The 17,697-nt window shown below is 46.4% G+C and overlaps 1 protein-coding gene across 1 annotated transcript in view; it reads left to right on the top strand.

Moving 5' to 3' along the window:
- Positions 1-17,459, top strand: part of LOC115119147 (phosphatidylinositol 3,4,5-trisphosphate 5-phosphatase 1) — a 68,359-nt gene extending 50,900 nt beyond the window's left edge. The window contains exons 16-27 of the mRNA XM_029647898.2: positions 1,144-1,252; positions 2,730-2,818; positions 5,853-5,934; positions 6,043-6,132; positions 7,186-7,296; positions 13,934-14,013; positions 14,127-14,214; positions 15,384-15,530; positions 15,624-15,690; positions 15,790-16,023; positions 16,365-16,834; positions 17,008-17,459. Of these exons, the coding sequence (XP_029503758.2) occupies positions 1,144-1,252; positions 2,730-2,818; positions 5,853-5,934; positions 6,043-6,132; positions 7,186-7,296; positions 13,934-14,013; positions 14,127-14,214; positions 15,384-15,530; positions 15,624-15,690; positions 15,790-16,023; positions 16,365-16,834; positions 17,008-17,057 (1,617 nt within the window). The 3' untranslated portion in view covers positions 17,058-17,459. The remainder of the gene's footprint in view (positions 1-1,143; positions 1,253-2,729; positions 2,819-5,852; positions 5,935-6,042; positions 6,133-7,185; positions 7,297-13,933; positions 14,014-14,126; positions 14,215-15,383; positions 15,531-15,623; positions 15,691-15,789; positions 16,024-16,364; positions 16,835-17,007) is intronic.
- Positions 17,460-17,697: the final 238 nt, after the last annotated feature.

The following is a 17,697-nucleotide window of genomic DNA, read 5'->3' as shown; positions in this document are numbered from 1 at the left end:
TATTGTCCTCAAAGCGAGCAAAGAAGTTGTTTAGTTTGTCTGGGAGCAAGACATCGGTGTCCGCGATGGGGCTGGTTTTCTTTTTGTAATCCGTGATTTACTGTAGACCCTGCCACATACGTCTGGTGTCTGAGCCGTTGAATTGCGACTCTACTTTGTCTCTATACTGACGCTTAGCTTGTTTGATTGCCACGCGGAGGGAATAGCTACACTGTTTGTATTCGGTCATGTTTCTGGTCATCAATCCACGGTTTCTGGTTAGAGAAGGTTTAAATAGTCACTGTGGAGGGCGGAGTCATCTACCACATGCACTTTCTAATAAACTCCCTCACCAAATCAGTGTATACATCAATGTTGTTGTACGATGCTATCCGGAACATATCCCAGTCCACGTGATCAAAGCAATCTTGAGGCGTGGAATCAGATTGGTCGGACCAGCGTTGAACAGTCCTGAGCACGGGCGTTTCCTGATTTGTTACTGTCTATAGGCTGGGAGCAACCAAATGGAGTCGTGGTCAGATTTCCCGAAAGGAGGCCGAGGGAGGGCTTTGTATGCATCACGGAAATTAGAGTAGCAATGATCCAGAGTTTAGCCAGACCGGATCGCACATTTGATATGCTGATAAAATGTAGGGAGCCTTGTTTTCAGATTAGCCTTGTTAAAATACCCAGCTACAATAAATGCAGCCTCAGGATATGTGGTTTCCAGTTTACATAGAGTCTAATAAAGTTCTTTCAGGGCCGTCGAGGTGTCTGCTTGGGGGGGAATATACACAGCTCTCAACTGCTTTGTCGACTATCAACAGCTCTCAACCACTGCTCATCTAAATTTGTATTCATGTGCTTGTTGAACATGCTGTTACATACCAAGTAAGTAAGCGTAAGCAAGCAAGTTGTGTAAAGGACATGGACCAGAGGAGTGCACTACTTTTTAAAACTTTTTTTTTTTTTTTTTACCAAAAGCCCTGATCTACAGTAGTTCACTAATATAGGGATGAGGGTGCCATTTGGGACAAAGCCAGCATGCAGTTCATGTTCCCTATTTCTCTAGCAGCAGTTAGGCTAAATAGAGACAGTGTTGTTCTGATGACATCACTGTGCAGGAAGAGAGAGCAGCTACTTTGCATTGTGTTCCCTTAACAGGAAGCAGAGAGCATCGTGACCAAGATCAAACAGCAGCAGTACCAGGAACTGCTGTGTAGAGACCAGCTCACCATTGAGAAAGGAGAGGGGAAGGTATTCCTACACTATGGTAAGACATGGCCACTAGCAACATACATTCTGTCATAGCTAACTATGACTAAAGTAAATTAAACTTCACTAGGCTATATGATGTGTATGGAAAATGTGAGGATGAAATTGGTGGTCATTGATAAGTGATTTTGATGAAAGTAATGCATTTCTATGTCAAAGCCATGGTCATTGAATGGGCACAACTAGCCATTGAGTGAACACATCTACAGCATGTTAGCCTTGGTAAACTATAGGCTTGCAAGCCCCAGAGCCATGACTCTAGCTAGCCCTGCCAGTAAACTATAGGCTACCTAGCCCTACCAGATAGTAAACTATAGGCTAGCTAGCCCTACCAGATAGTAAACTATAGGCTACCTAGCCCTACCAGATAGTAAACTACAGGCTAGCTAGCCCTACCAGAGGTAAACTATAGGCTATCTAGCCCTACCAGATAGTAAACTATAGGCTACCTAGCCCTACCAGATAGTAAACTATAGGCTAGCTAGCCCTACCAGATAGTAAACTATAGGCTACCTAGCCCTACCAGATAGTAAACTATAGGCTACCTAGCCCTACCAGATAGTAAACTATAGGCTATCTAGCCCTACCAGATAGTAAACTATAGGCTACCTAGCCCTACCAGATAGTAAACTATAGGCTATCTAGCCCTACCAGATAGTAAACTATAGGCTACCTAGCCCTACCAGATAGTAAACTATAGGCTACCTAGCCCTATCAAATAGTAAACTACAGGCTAGCTAGCCCTACCAGAGGTAAACTATAGGCTATCTAGCCCTACCAGATAGTAAACTATAGGCTACCTAGCCCTACCAGATAGTAAACTATAGGCTAGCTAGCCCTACCAGATAGTAAACTATAGGCTACCTAGCCATACCAGAGAGTAAACTATAGGCTAGCTAGCCCTACCAGAGAGTAAACTATAGGCTAGCTAGCCCTACCAGAGGTAAACTATAGGCTACCTAGCCCTATCAGATAGTAAACTATAGGCTAGCTAGCCCTACCAGATAGTAAACTATAGGCTACCTAGCCCTACCAGATAGTAAACTATAGGCTACCTAGCCCTACCAGATAGTAAACTACAGGCTAGCTAGCCCTACCAGATAGTAAACTACAGGCTAGCTAGCCCTACCAGAGGTAAACTATAGGCTACCAAGCCCTATCAGATAGTAAACTACAGGCTAGCTAGCCCTACCAGAGGTAAACTATAGGCTACCTAGCCCTATCAGATAGTAAACTACAGGCTAGCTAGCCCTACCAGAGGTAAACTATAGGCTATCTAGCCCTACCAGAGAGTAAACTACAGGCTAGCTAGCCTATAGTTTACTAGTTTACTCTCTGGCAGGGCTAGCTAGCCTGTAATTTACTCTCTGTAAACTATAGGCTAGCAAGTTCCTGAGCACCACTTCACCAGGTCAAATTCCTGGTACATGTAATCTCTCTCTCTCTCTATTTTTTATTATTTAATCTCATCACAGATGAGGAGGAGATCACGTTCGCGCCCACGTATCGTTTTGAGAGAGACACACGCGAGAAATATGCCTACACCAAGGCCAAAGCCACTGGGGTAAGTTTACTGTGTGTGTTTCCTGAGATGCTGTATGGTACAGGTGGCCCTCATACAGTAGAGGATTTATTTTTTTATTTTTTTATCTTTATTTTACCAGGCAAGTCAGTTAAGAACAAATTCTTATTTTCAATGACGGCCTAGGAACAGTGGGTTAACTGCCTGTTCAGGGGCAGAACGACAGATTTGTACCTTGTCAGCTCGGGGATTCAAACTTGCAATCTTTCGGTTACTAGTCCAACGCTCTCTAACCACTAGGCTACCCTGCCACCTCTACACTCTAACCACTAGGCTACCCTGCCACCTCTACACTCTAACCACTAGGCTACCCTGCCACCTCTACACTCTAACCACTAGGCTACCCTGCCTCCTCTACACTCTAACCACTAGGCTACCCTGCCACCTCTACACTCTAACCACTAGGCTACCCTGCCACCTCTACACTCTAACCACTAGGCTACCCTGCCACCTCTACACTCTAACCACTAGGCTACCCTGCCACCTCTACACTCTAACCACTAGGCTACCCTGCCACCTCTACACTCTAACCACTAGGCTACCCTGCCAACCCTACACTCTAACCACTAGGCTACCCTGCCTCCTCTACACTCTAACCACTAGGCTACCCTGCCTCCTCTACACTCTAACCACTAGGCTACCCTGCCACCTCTACACTCTAACCACTAGGCTACCCTGCCAACCCTACACTCTAACCACTAGGCTACCCTGCCACCTCTACACTCTAACCACTAGGCTATCCTGCCTCCTCTACACTCTAACCACTAGGCTACGCTGCCACCTCTACACTCTAACCACTAGGCTACCCTGCCACCTCTACACTCTAACCACTAGGCTACCCTGCCACCTCTACACTCTAACCACTAGGCTACCCTGCCACCTCTACACTCTAACCACTAGGCTACCCTGCCTCCTCTACACTCTAACCACTAGGCTACCCTGCCACCTCTACACTCTAACCACTAGGCTACCCTGCCACCTCTACACTCTAACCACTGGGCTACCCTGCCTCCTCTACACTCTAACCACTAGGCTACCCTGCCTCCTCTACACTCTAACCACTAGGCTACCCTGCCTCCTCTACACTCTAACCACTAGGCTACCCTGCCACCTCTACACTCTAACCACTAGGCTACCCTGCCACCTCTGCACTCTAACCACTAGGCTACCCTGCCACCTCTACACTCTAACCACTAGGCTACCTGCCTCCTCTATACTCTAACCACTAGGCTACCTGCCTCCTCTACACTCTAACCACTAGGCTACCCTGCCACCTCTACACTCTAACCACTAGGCTACCCTGCCACCTCTACACTCTAACCACTAGGCTACCCTGCCACCTCTACACTCTAACCACTAGGCTACCCTGCCACCTCTACACTCTAACCACTAGGCTACCCTGCCACCTCTACACTCTAACCACTAGGCTACCCTGCCACCTCTACACTCTAACCACTAGACTACCCTGCCACCTCTACACTCTAACCACTAGGCTACCCTGTCACCTCTACACTCTAACCACTAGGCTACCCTGCCACCTCTACACTCTAACCACTAGGCTACCCTGCCACCTCTACACTCTAACCACTAGGCTACCCTGTCACCTCTACACTCTAACCACTAGACTACCCTGCCTCCTCTACACTCTAACCACTAGGCTACCCTACCGCCACTACACTCTAACCACTAGGCTACCCTGCCTCCTCTACACTCTAACCACTAGGCTACCCTGCCTCCTCTACACTCTAACCACTAGGCTACCCTGCCTCCTCTACACTCTAACCACTAGGCTACCCTGCCACCTCTACACTCTAACCACTAGACTACCCTGCCTCCTCTACACTCTAACCACTAGGCTACCCTGCCTCCTCTACACTCTAACCACTAGGCTACCCTGCCTCCACTACACTCTAACCACTAGGCTACCCTGCCTCCTCTACACTCTAACCACTAGGCTACCCTGCCTCCTCTACACTCTAACCACTAGGCTACCCTGCCACCTCTACACTCTAACCACTAGGCTACCCTGCCACCTCTACACTCTAACCACTAGACTACCCTGCCTCCTCTACACTCTATCCACTAGGCTACCCTGCCTCCTCTACACTCTAACCACTAGGCTACCCTGCCACCTCTACACTCTAACCACTAGGCTACCCTGCCGCCCCAAATAAGCAGATATCTGAGAGCACAAGTCCACAGCTTGGCTGTTTATTATTTTACCTTGTAGAGGAAGTCCCAAACGGCATCCTATTCCATACATAGCCCATGGGGCTCTGGTCTAAAGTAGTGCACTATATAGGGAAAAGGATTCCATAGAGCTCTGGTCTAAAGTAGTGCACTATATAGGGAATAGGGTTCCATATCAAATCAAATCAAATGTATTTATATAGCCCTTCTTACATCACCTGATATATCAAAGTGCTGTACAGAAATCCAGCCTAAAACCCCAAACAGCAAGCAATGCAGGTGTAGAAGCACGGTGGCTAGGAAAAACTCCCTAGAAAGGCCAGAACCTAGGAAGAAACCTAGAGAGGAACCAGGCTATGAGGGGTGGCCAGTCCTCTTCTGGCTGTGCCGGGTGGAGATTATAACAGAACATGGCCAAGATGTTCAAATGTTCATAAATGACCAGCATGGTTAAATAATACTAATCACAGAAGTTGTCGAGGGTGTAACAGGGCTCTGGTCAAAAGTAGTACACTATATAGGGAATAGGGCTCTGGTCAAAAGTTGTGCACTATATAGGGAATAGGGTTCCATAGGGCTCTGGTCTAAAGTAGTGCACTATATAGGGAATAGGGCTCTGGTCTAAAGTAGTGCACTATATAGGGAATATGATTCCATAGGGCTCTGGTCTAAAGTAGTGCACTATATAGTGAAAAGGGTGCCATTTGGGACACACATGTGTCTCTGAAACCACTATTAGAAAGATGGCATGGTCTTAGATAGGCCTGCCATCAAACCAATGCTGATTTTCCAGAACGACTGAATTATAAATTCTTCTCCCTCACAGACTAAATACAATCTACCATCATGGTGTGATCGTGTTCTACGGAGGTCCTACCCCTTGGTGCATGTGTTCTGTCAGTCATACGGTGAGACTACTGCCATGATAATTGATTCATTGCAATTAACGAACAAAATATGTGTCATTTTAGTTCATGTTATTACCAATTCTATAATTTTTGCAACCTCTCTTGTAGGGTGCACCAATGACATTATGACCAGTGACCACTCTCCAGTTTTCTCCACATTTGAAGTCGGAGTGTCATCACAGTTTGTCTCCAAGCACGGTAGAGTTTTTTTTACTTCACTATTTATTTTTAATTTTTTAATTTTACCTTTATTTTACTAGGCAAGTCAGTTAAGAACAAATTCTTATTTTCAATGACGGCCTAGGAACAGTGGGTTAACTGCCTGTTCAGGGGCAGAACGACAGATTTGTGCCTTGTCAGCTCGGGGATTCGAACTTGCACCCTTTCGGTTACTAGTCCAACGCTCTCACCACTAGGCTACCCTGCCGCCCCTACACTCTAACCACTATGCTACCTGCCAACCCTACACTCTAACCACTAGGCTACCCTGCCGCCCCTACACTCTAACCACTATGCTACCTGCCAACCCTACACTCTAACCACTATGCTACCTGCCAACCCTACACTCTAACCACTAGGCTACCCTGCCGCCCCTACACTCTAACCACTATGCTACCTGCCAACCCTACACTCTAACCACTAGGCTACCCTGCCAACCCTACACTCTAACCACTAGGCTACCCTGCCGCCCCTACACTCTAACCACTATGCTACCTGCCAACCCTACACTCTAACCACTAGGCTACCCTGCCAACCCTACACTCTAACCACTAGGCTACCCTGCCGCCCCTACACTCTAACCACTAGGCTACCCTGCCACCTCTACACTCTAACCACTAGGCTACCCTGCCAACCCTACACTCTAACCACTAGGCTACCCTGCCGCCCCTACACTCTAACCACTATGCTACCTGCCAACCCTACACTCTAACCACTAGGCTACCCTGCCAACCCTACACTCTAACCACTAGGCTACCCTGCCAACCCTACACTCTAACCACTAGGCTACCCTGCCTCCCCTACACTCTAACCACTAGGCTACCCTGCCACCTCTACACTCTAACCACTAGGCTACCCTGCCGCCCCAACTACACCGTGCTGTCTGTGTGACTAATGCATGTGTGTCTGACATCGCTGTATTTTATGAAATGATCTACCCTCAGAAAAAATATGTTCTCGTGTTTTACCGAGTGCAAATCTATGGACAAAGACAACTGCCTTTCCAATGATCTTTCTATCTTTTCTTTCCAGATCCCAACAGTGTGTCTCAGGGTGGGATCAAGTTCATGAACTGTGTTGCCACCCTCATGACAAAGTCCAAGACCAAGTTCTTCCTGGAATACCACTCCAGCTGCTTAGAGAGTAAGGCTACTTCCATTTTCCATCTGACCACAGTGGTCAGTGGATCATAGGATATAACACTAAAAGCATATCAAGCGTGGAGACTAACTCACAGTGACTCCACACTATAGTCCGAAGCAAACTAGACCTACTCAGGTTTTTATAAAGCTAGCCAGCTTCAGTTAGCTTCACATTCCAGATCAGGCTTTTATAAAATTGTATTGATGTATTTCACCTTTATTTAATTAACCAGGTAGGCTAGTTGAGAACAAGTTCTCATTTACAAGTGCGACCTGGCCAAGATAAAGCAAAGCAGTGTGACACAAACAACAACACAGAGTTACACATGGAGTAAAACAAACATACAGTCAATAATACAGTAGAAAAATAAACAACAACACATGGAATAAACAAACATGGAATAAACAAACATGGAATAAACAAACATACAGTCAACAATACAATAGAGAAAGTCTATATGTGTGCAAATGAGGTAGGATAACGTAGGTAAGGCAATTCATAGGCCATGGTGGCGAAATAATTACAATATAGCAATTAAACACTGGAGTGATTGATGTGTAGAAGATGAGTGTACAAGTAGAGATACTGGGGTGCAAAGGTGCAAAATATATCAAATAGATAACAGTATGGGGATGAGGTAGTTGGATGGGCTATTTACAGATTGGCTATGCACAGGTGCAGTGATCTGTGAGCTGCTCTGACAGTTGGTGCTTAAAGCTAGTGAGGGAGATATGTCTCCAACTTATTTTTGCAATTCATTCCAGTCATTGGCAGCAGAGAACTGGAAGGAAAGGCGGCCAAAGGAGGAATTGGCTTTGGGGGTGTGCAGTGAAATATATCTGCTGGAGCGTGTGCTAAGGGTGGGTGCTGCTATGGTGACCAGTGAGCTGAGATAAGGCAGGGCTTTACCTAGCAAAGACTTATAGATGACCTGGAGCCAGTGGGTTTGGCAACGAATATGTAGCGAGGGCCAGCCAACAGGTCGCAATGGTGGGTAGTATATAGGGCTTTGGTGACAAAACGGATGGCACTGTCATAGACTGCATCCAATTTGCCGAGTAGAGTGTTGGAGGCTATTTGTTAAATGACATCGCTAAAGTCAAGGATTGGTAGGATAGTCAGTTTTACAAGGGTATGTTTGGCAGCATGAGTGAAGGATGCTTTGATGCTGAATAGGAAGCCGATTCTAGATTTTTTGGATTGGAGATGCTTAATGTGAGTCTGGAAGAGTAGTGATGCTGGACGGGCGGGCAGGTGCGGGCAGCGATCGGTTGAAGAGCATGGATTTAGTTTTACTTGCATTTAAGAGCCGTTGGAGGCCACGGAAGGAGTGTTGTATGGCATTGAAGCTCGTCTGGAGGTTAGTTAACACAGTGTCCAAAGAAGTGCCAGAAGTATAGAGAATGGTGTCGTCTGCGTAGAGGTGGATCAGAGAATCACCAACAGCAAGAGCGACATCATTGATGTATACAGAGAAGAGAGTCGGCCCGAGGATGGAACCCTGTGGCACCCCCATAGAGACTGCCAGAGGTCCGGACAACAGGCCCTCCGATTTGACACACTGAACTCTGTCTGATAAGTAGTTGGTGAACCAGGCGAGGCAGTCATTTGAGAAACCAAGGCTGTTGAGTCTGCCGATAAGAATGTGGTGATTGACAGAGTCGAAAGCCTTGGCCAGGTCGATGAAGACGGCTGCACAGTATTGTTTCTTATCGATGGCGGTTATGATATCGTTTAGCGTGGCTGAGGTGCACCCATGACCAGCTCTGAAACCAGATTGCATAGTGGAGAAGGAACGGTGGGATTCAAAATGGTCAGTGATCTGTTTGTTAACTTGGCTTTCAAAGACCTTAGAAAGGCAGGGTAGGATAGATATAGGTCTGTAGCAGTTTGGGTCTGGAGTGTCATGACCGCGGCAGCTTTCCAATCTTTGGGAATCTCAGACGATACGAAAGAGAGGTTGAACAGGCTAGTAATAGGGCTTGCAACAATTTCGGTAGATCATTTTAGAAAGAGAGGGTCCAGATTGTCTAGCCCGGCTGATTTGTAGGGGTCCAGATTTTGCAGCTCTTTCAGAACATCAGCTATCTGAATTTGGGTGAAGGAAAAATGGGGGAGGCTTGAGCAAGTTGCTGTCGGGGGCGCAGGGCTGTTGACCGGGGTAGGGGTAGACAGGTGGAAAGCATGGCCAGCCGTAGAAAAATGCTTGTTGAAATTCTCTTTTATCTCAGATTTATCGGTGGAGACAGTGTTTCCTAGCCTCAGAGCAGTGGGCAGCTGGGAGGAGGTGCTCTTATTCTCCATGGACTTTACAGTGTCCCAAACCTTTTTGAGTTTGTACTACAGGATGCAAATGTCTGTTTGAAAAAGCTAGCCTTAGCTTTCCTAACTGCCTGTGTATATTGGTTTCTAACTTCCCTAAAAAGTTGCATGTCGCGATGCTTATGCAGTACGCCACAGGATGTTTTTGTGCTGGTTAAGGGCAGTCAGGTCTGGAGTGAACCACGAGCTATATCTGTTCCTGGTTCTACATTTTTTAAACGGGGCTTATTTAAGATGGTTGAGGAAAACACTTTTAAATAACCAGGCATCCTTACGGACGGAATGAGGTTAATATCCTTCCAGGATACTCGGGCCAAGTTGATTAGAAAGGCCTGCTCCCTGAGCGTTTGACAGTGACGACGGGTGGTCGTTTGACCGCAGTCCCATTACGGATGCGGTTTTATAAAGCTAGCCAGCATCCGTTAGCGTCACATTCCAGATCAAGCTTCATCCATACTACGATGGTGGATAATGTCCGTCTGCTACTAACTCTAGCGGGCTTGTAACTGTGTGTGCATGTTGCACATGGGCTAGTTGAACACCAGACCAAAGATGGTACAGTATGAAGATAGGCAGAAGCTGCTTCTCCAAAAGAAATCCCCGATCACACTTGTAGGCGATGTCATGGCGACGTTGGCACAGAAACATGTCATCGGGTCTAACGGTCGACTCTCGCCGAACTGCGCATGTGGCACTCTTTCGATATAACGTTTTTGACTCAAATTGACGTGTCAGTTTGTCACGCTCACGAGGTTGGAGTCATAACAAGTTCTACTACTTAATAATCTACGTTTTTTCCCTTTAGCGTTCAAGAAAATTAACAACTAAGAAATCATTTTTCACTCCTCTCATTGACTTCTCAAACCCCGGCCTGGTCTGTTTCGCAAAAGCGTTCCCAGAAGTCTCGTGATGTTGCGCCTCTGGGTTTAGAAACTCTGTGGTCGAACTCTTCGTTGAGACAAAAACATCACTTCATAGACAAGTCAGCGCCACATTTTAATTTGTGCAGAAATCAAAATGAAAGAAAAGTGATCTTGCAAATTCACCAGACGATGTTTTGAAATAGACTTTTAAGAAGTGTCGTCTTTATTTTATTACTTATAGGCAGGTAGCCTAGTGGTTAGAGCATTGGGCCAGTAACCGAAAGGTTGCTAGATCTTATTTTGTGTGCTTAACAACGCAAAACCACATTTTTCCACTCCTATCTGTGGAACAGCTTGTTGTGTTCTGGCTATAGACATACAGTATAATCTGTAGAAGGGGTTTGAACCTCTAACCCTGGCAGTTTGACTGTTAATCTCATGGGAACAGCTTGTTGTGTTCTGGCTATAGACATACAGTATAATCTGTAGAAGGGGTTTGAACCTCTAACCCTGGCAGTTTGACTGTTAATCTCATGGGAACAGCTTGTTGTGTTCTGGCTATAACAGTTTGTTGTGTTCTGGCTACATACAGTATAATCTGTAGAGGGGGTTTGAACCTCTAACCCTGGCAGTTTGACTGTTAATCTCATGGGAACAGTTTGTTGTGTTCTGGCTATAGACATACAGTATAATCTGTAGAGGGGTTTGAACCTCTAACCCTGGCAGTTTGACTGTTAATCTCATGGGAACAGCTTGTTGTGTTCTGGCTATAGACATACAGTATAATCTGTAGAAGGGGTTTGAACCTCTAACCCTGGCAGTTTGACTGTTAATCTCATGGGAACACTAGCAATGGCTGCCAGTCTTAATTTGAATGAGAACAGCCTTCTATGGATTATGTTTATGGTTGGTTGCAGCTGTCATTTGACTTTTGCAAATTTCAGAATACAATTGTGCAAAAAATATAGAGTTTCATTACTAAATTATTATTACAATATGATAGGTATTTTAATTAACATTCTTTTCTTCTTCTTTTTTTTTCTACACACAAAATGATTTGATGAATAAAATATTTAATCAGTCGTCTTCCTCAAATGACGAGGATGATGATACAGTCTTTGTGAGAGGGTGGGAATCTGATTTCATTGGTCCTCAACTCACAGCTCAGACATTTCATTCAGGATAGTGGAGTTAGCCCTGAGTTAGCCTGCCCTGGAGCAGGTTAGTTCTGGATACAGGATAAACAGAGTTAGCCCTGAGTTAGCCTGCCCTGGAGCAGGTTAGTTCTGGATACAGGATAAACAGAGTTAGCCCTGAGTTAGCCTGCCCTGGACCAGGTTAGTTCTGGATACAGGATAAACAGAGTTAGCACTGAGTTAGCCTGCCCTGGAGCAGGTTAGTTCTGGATACAGGATGAACAGAGTTAGCCCTGAGTTAGCCTGCCCTGGACCAGGTTAGTTCTGGATACAGGATAAACAGAGTTAGCCCTGAGTTAGCCTGCCCTGGAGCAGGTTAGTTCTGGATACAGGATAAACAGAGTTAGCCCTGAGTTAGCCTGCCCTGGAGCAGGTTAGTTCTGGATACAGGATAAACAGAGTTAGCCCTGAGTTAGCCTGCCCTGGAGCAGGTTAGTTCTGGATACAGGATAAACAGAGTTAGCCCTGAGTTAGCCTGCCCTGGAGCAGGTTAGTTCTGGATACAGGAAAAACAGAGTTAGCCCTGAGTTAGCCTGCCCTGTAGCAGGTTAGTTCTGGATAGAGGATAAACAGAGTTAGCCCTGAGTTAGCCTGCCCTGGAGCAGGTTAGTTCTGGATACAGGATAAACAGAGTTAGCCCTGAGTTAGCCTGCCCTGGAGCAGGTTAGTTCTGGATACAGGATAAACAGAGTTAGCCCTGAGTTAGCCTGCCCTGGAGCAGGTTAGTTCTGGATACAGGAAAACAGAGTTAGCCCTGAGTTAGCCTGCCCTGGACCAGGTTAGTTCTGGATACAGGATAAACAGAGTTAGCCCTGAGTTAGCCTGCCCTGGACCAGGTTAGTTCTGGATACAGGAAAAACAGAGTTAGCCTGCCCTGGAGCAGGTTAGTTCTGGATACAGGATAAACAGAGTTAGCCCTGAGTTAGCCTGTCCTGGAGCAGGTTAGTTCTGAATGCAGGATAAACAGAGTTAGCCCTGAGTTAGCCTGCCCTGGAGCAGGTTAGTTCTGAATGCAGGATAAACAGAGTTAGCCCTGAGTTAGCCTGCCCTGTAGCAGGTTAGTTCTGGATACAGGATAAATAGAGTTAGCCCTGAGTTAGCCTGCCCTGGACCAGGTTAGTTCTGAATGCAGGATAAACAGAGTTAGCCCTGAGTTAGCCTGCCCTGGACCAGGTTAGTTCTGAAGGATTCGTTGCCATAGAAATGTACCTGGCTAAAAGGCGAGCCACTTTCTTATGACCGCTTATCCCGAGTTGGACTTGGAGTTGACCAAAGGTACCTTGCTAACTCCTCAAACCCGCTACGTAGTATATATCCCTCAAGGTCCCAGATCTACGTAGTATATAGTCCTCAAGGTCCCAGATCTACATAGTATATAGTCCTCAAGGTCCCAGATCTACGTAGTATATATCCCTCAGGGTCCCAGATCTACATAGTATATATCCGTCAGGGTCCCAGATCTACATAGTATATATCCCTCAGGGTCCCAGATCTACGTAGTATATAGTCCTCAAACCCGCTACGTAGTATATATCCCTCAAGGTCCCAGATCTACGTAGTATATAGTCCTCAAGGTCCCAGATCTACGTAGTATATATCCCTCAAGGTCCCAGATCTACGTAGTATATATCCCTCAAGGTCCCAGATCTACATAGTATATATCCCTCAGGGTCCCAGATCTACGTAGTATATAGTCCTCAAACCCGCTACGTAGTATATATCCCTCAAGGTCCCAGATCTACGTAGTATATAGTCCTCAGGGTCCCAGATCTACGTAGTATATATCCCTCAAGGTCCCAGATCTACGTAGTATATATCCCTCAAGGTCCCAGATCTACGTAGTATATATCCCTCAAGGTCCCAGATCTACGTAGTATATAGTCCTCAAGGTCCCAGATCTACGTAGTATATATCCATCAAGGTCCCATATCTACATAGTATATATCCCTCAGGGTCCCAGATCTACATAGTATATATCCCTCAGGGTCCCAGATCTACGTAGTATATAGTCCTCAAACCCGCTACGTAGTATATATCCCTCAAGGTCCCAGGTCTACGTAGTATATATCCCGCAGGGTCCCAGATCTACATAGTATATATCCCTCAAGGTCCCAGATCTACGTAGTATATATCCCTCAAGGTCCCAGGTCTAGTTGTCTTGCAATCTCTTACTATTCATTGTCATGCCAAACTGGATTTGGCTATGCGGCACAAACAGATCTGGGATCAGGCTAACTGCACACATCCTGTCCACAGAATTTGTCAAGAGCTCAGAAGGAGAGAACCAAGATCACTCTGAGGGGAACATCAAGGTTCGGTTTGGAAATCAAGTTGAGGTAAATTGACATTTTGACGCTTCTTTCAAGTACAATACTAAAGCTAATTGTCTTAATATTTTTGATGCAAAAGAGTTGTTGAGTGTCTGAACTCCTGTCGTGTCTTTTTAAAGCTCGTCCCTATCATCTCAGACCCGGAGTATCTGTTGGATCAGCACATTCTCCTGTGTGTCAAGTCCACAGACTGTGATGAATCCTATGGTGAGAAAGTAGGACAACTGTGGTCTGTTTGGAACGACTCGTTGTTAGAAGGACACAGACCACATTTGGGCTGGTGTAAATACTAGTCTAAGTTTGTGACTCTTGGTCATCTAGTTCTGTCTTCATCTACCTCCGTCTAGCTCTGTCTTTCATCGTCTAGCTCTGTCTTTCATCGTCTAGCTCTGTCTTTCTTCGTCTAGCTCTGTCTTTCTTCGTCTAGCTCTGTCTTTCTTCGTCTAGCTCTGTCTTTCTTCGCCTAGCTCTGTCTTTCTTCGTCTAGCTCTGTCTTTCTTCGTCTAGCTCTGTCTTCGTCTAGCTCTGTCTTTCTTCGTCTAGCTGTCTTCGTCTAGCTGTCTTCGTCTAGCTCTGTCTTCGTCTAGCTCTGTCTTTCTTCGTCTAGCTGTCTTCGTCTAGCTGTCTTCGTCTAACTGTCTTCGTCTAGCTCTGTCTTCGTCTAGCTCTGTCTTCATCTAGCTCTGTCTTTCATCGTCTAGCTCTGTCTTCATTTAGCTCTGCTTGTCTTCATCTAACTCTGTCTTTCTTCATCTAGGGGGGACTCATTCTGATTGGCTGTGCCCCTGCCCAGTCATGTGAAATCCATAGATTAGGCCCTAATTTATTTATTTCAATTGACTGATTTCCTTGTGAACTGGAACTCAGTAAAATCTTTGAAATGGTTGCATGTTGTATTTATACTTTTGTTCAGAATAGTTCTGTCATCTAGCTCTCAGAGAGGAAAAGACAGCTTCTTCCAATCCTCCTCTCCTCCTCTCATCTTCTCTCCTCCTCCTGCTCCTCTTCTGCTCACCTCTTCTCTCCTCTTCTCCTCTACTCCTATTCTCCTCTCCTCCTATTCTCCTCTTCTCTCCTCCCCCTCCTCTTCTCTCCTCTCTTCTCTCCTCCTCCTCTTCTCTTCTCTCCTCCACTTCTCTCCTCCTGCTCTTCTCTCCTCCTCTTCTCTCCTCTTCTCTTCATCTTCTCTCCTCCTCTTCTGCTCGCATCTTCTCTCCTCCACCTCCTCTACTCTCCTCCTCCTCTTCTCTTCTCTCCTCCTCCCCTTCTCTCCTCCTCCCCTCCTCTTCTCTCCTCCCTCCTTTTCTCTTCTGTCCTCCTCCTCTTCTCTCCTCCTCCTCCTTCTCCTGCTCCCTGACATGGTGTCATCCCTACAGGAGAGGGCTGTGTGGCTCTGCGAGCGGCAGAGTCCTCCTACACAGAGTTCCAGGTGACGCTGACGCACCACGGCGAGCGGACAGGCACCCTGACAGGGGGAGTACAACTGCGTACTTCTGGGGGCAAACAGACCGAGAAGTTATACGGTGAGAGGCTGAGAACCAATGTCATAGTGTACCACTGATGTCTCAACAAAATGATGTTTTCTCTTGTTGCTAAACACACTCCTCCTTTTTCAGATTTCATCCAAGTGGAAAGGGATGATTCTGGTGCCCCAAAAGGAAAAGGAGTGGATCCCAACAACAAGTGAGCAAGTCTCTCTCTTCACTCATCGCTATTTTACAATCTTGTGATCTCAGTTCAATTGTGAGATTAGGACATCTGGTTATTTCTCCTGTTCAATAGGTTCGCTTTTCCTCATCCCACTGATATCACCAACCCCAGTTACATGGGGGTGGGCTACAAGTCTGTAGGTGTGACAGACAGGGGCTGGAGCTACAGCATGTCCCTCAGATCAGGCTCCGGAGGTGGGGGTGTCGGTGGGCACGGGGGCAAGGACCAGACCCCCATCTTTCCCAGAAAGACTGTCTACGACCACAACGCTGTGCGAAGCCCCACAGGAAAAGCACTGGATAACGTGTACGTTAATCAAAAAAAAATCTACCACTTTTTATAGTTTTACAAACTCTCTGACAGGCCGGGGTTTTCTCGAACTGAACTCCTTTGAGATATATATTTTATATTTTCAGTCCAGGGGTCCGGGAGAACGACACTTGGTAAATTGGAGGGAATTTGTTGAGGACTTCTATTATGTGGATTCACATTATTTAGGCATACTTGGGACTGAACAATATTGCTTTCTATTTCCCTCACAGAGTAGACAATGTACTGAGAGTGAAGAGATGAATTGATACCTCATTGTGAGTCTGTGAAGCTGAACTCTGAATGACCTGGGTGTGTGTGTGTGTCCTGTCTTCCAGGGGTGAGGACGGGAAGCCAGCGGAGATGTTTGACAACCCTCTGTACGGCTCCATGGGAAAGTCCGGAGGAGGAGCTAAAGACTCACCAGACCCTCAGTCCTCCAAGGACCACCTGACCGCTCCAGACCCTTACTTCTCCTTCCCCAAACCCTCTGACCAGGACCCTGACCGCCCCCCGGTCCCCACCCCGCGTAACCGCTCTTACACCTGTTCAGAGACCAAGCCCCCGTCTTCCGGCCCTACCTCCTTCACCTCCCTCCATCCGCTGTCCTACACCAAGAACCCTGTGAAACCGTCACGCTCCGAGGGGGGCATGGTACTAATGGCCAATAAGCCGCCTCTGCCCATGAAGTCCCGCCCAGGCCAGGCGGAGGCCACGTCCACTAAGCCCAGAGACTACCGAGACAGCTCGGAGCTGCCCAGCAAACTCCGCCCAACTTCAAGGCCCATCCAGCCCCTCCCCAAAGAAGGTTAGACTCCACCCTCTGTTCACATATCAGGCAACCAAGTTGCTAATAGCTTCTGTGGTCATGTTTTTAAACTAAGGATACCGCAGAGGAAGAGCTTATGTACATTAAACTGTACATAGTCAACATGGCCTTTCTTTCTGTAGTTGAAAACATTTCTCTTGTCCCCCCCCCAGCTCTTCATGAGACAACTCAACCCTCGAAGATGGGCCGTTCAGTGAAATGACTGTCTGCTCCTGTCCTAGACGTTGGAAATGAGATGTTAAATGGGGGTGCTAGTGACAGATGATAACTCAATACAACGTCTCACCCAGTCACTCCACGGCTCGTCTCACTGACTCTCCCAAAAACATGTTTCTGTACAAACTCGTCGTTCCTTTTCCATATATTACTGGAAGTCCATAAGACATTTTAGGAATCATCTTCATGTCTCCTCTTTTGTCTCGTGGATTTGTTTTTGTAGAGTCCTCCTTATACAAAGTATCATTGTTCTGTTTTTGCACAGACGTTGACCACCGCAAGAACTCTTTAGATTACAGGAATAATTTTGAAAACAATCTGAATGTGTGTTCCTTGTATCTGGTGTTTGGTCAAATCAGTACTATTAAACTAAAAGGTATGAGACTCACCTGCCTCCATTTCATTTGATTATTCATTTATCACATCTGCTTTGAGCCTGCCTATCTGTACACAGTTACTATTCCGTTTACGAAACAGAGCTAGATGAAGACAGAGCTAACCCAGTGTCCAACTATCCATTATATATTTTTTTAAGAGACTGAAAAGATTTGACACGGGGTCCCCAGATCCTCAAAAAAGTTATACAGCTGCACCATCGAGAGCATCCTGACCGGTTGCATCACCGC

This window comes from Oncorhynchus nerka, linkage group LG25, assembly GCF_034236695.1.
Source record: "Oncorhynchus nerka isolate Pitt River linkage group LG25, Oner_Uvic_2.0, whole genome shotgun sequence".
Lineage (NCBI taxonomy): Eukaryota > Metazoa > Chordata > Actinopteri > Salmoniformes > Salmonidae > Oncorhynchus > Oncorhynchus nerka.
Note: the sequence above shows the minus strand (reverse complement) of the source record. Positions and strands in the feature narration are given on the sequence as shown.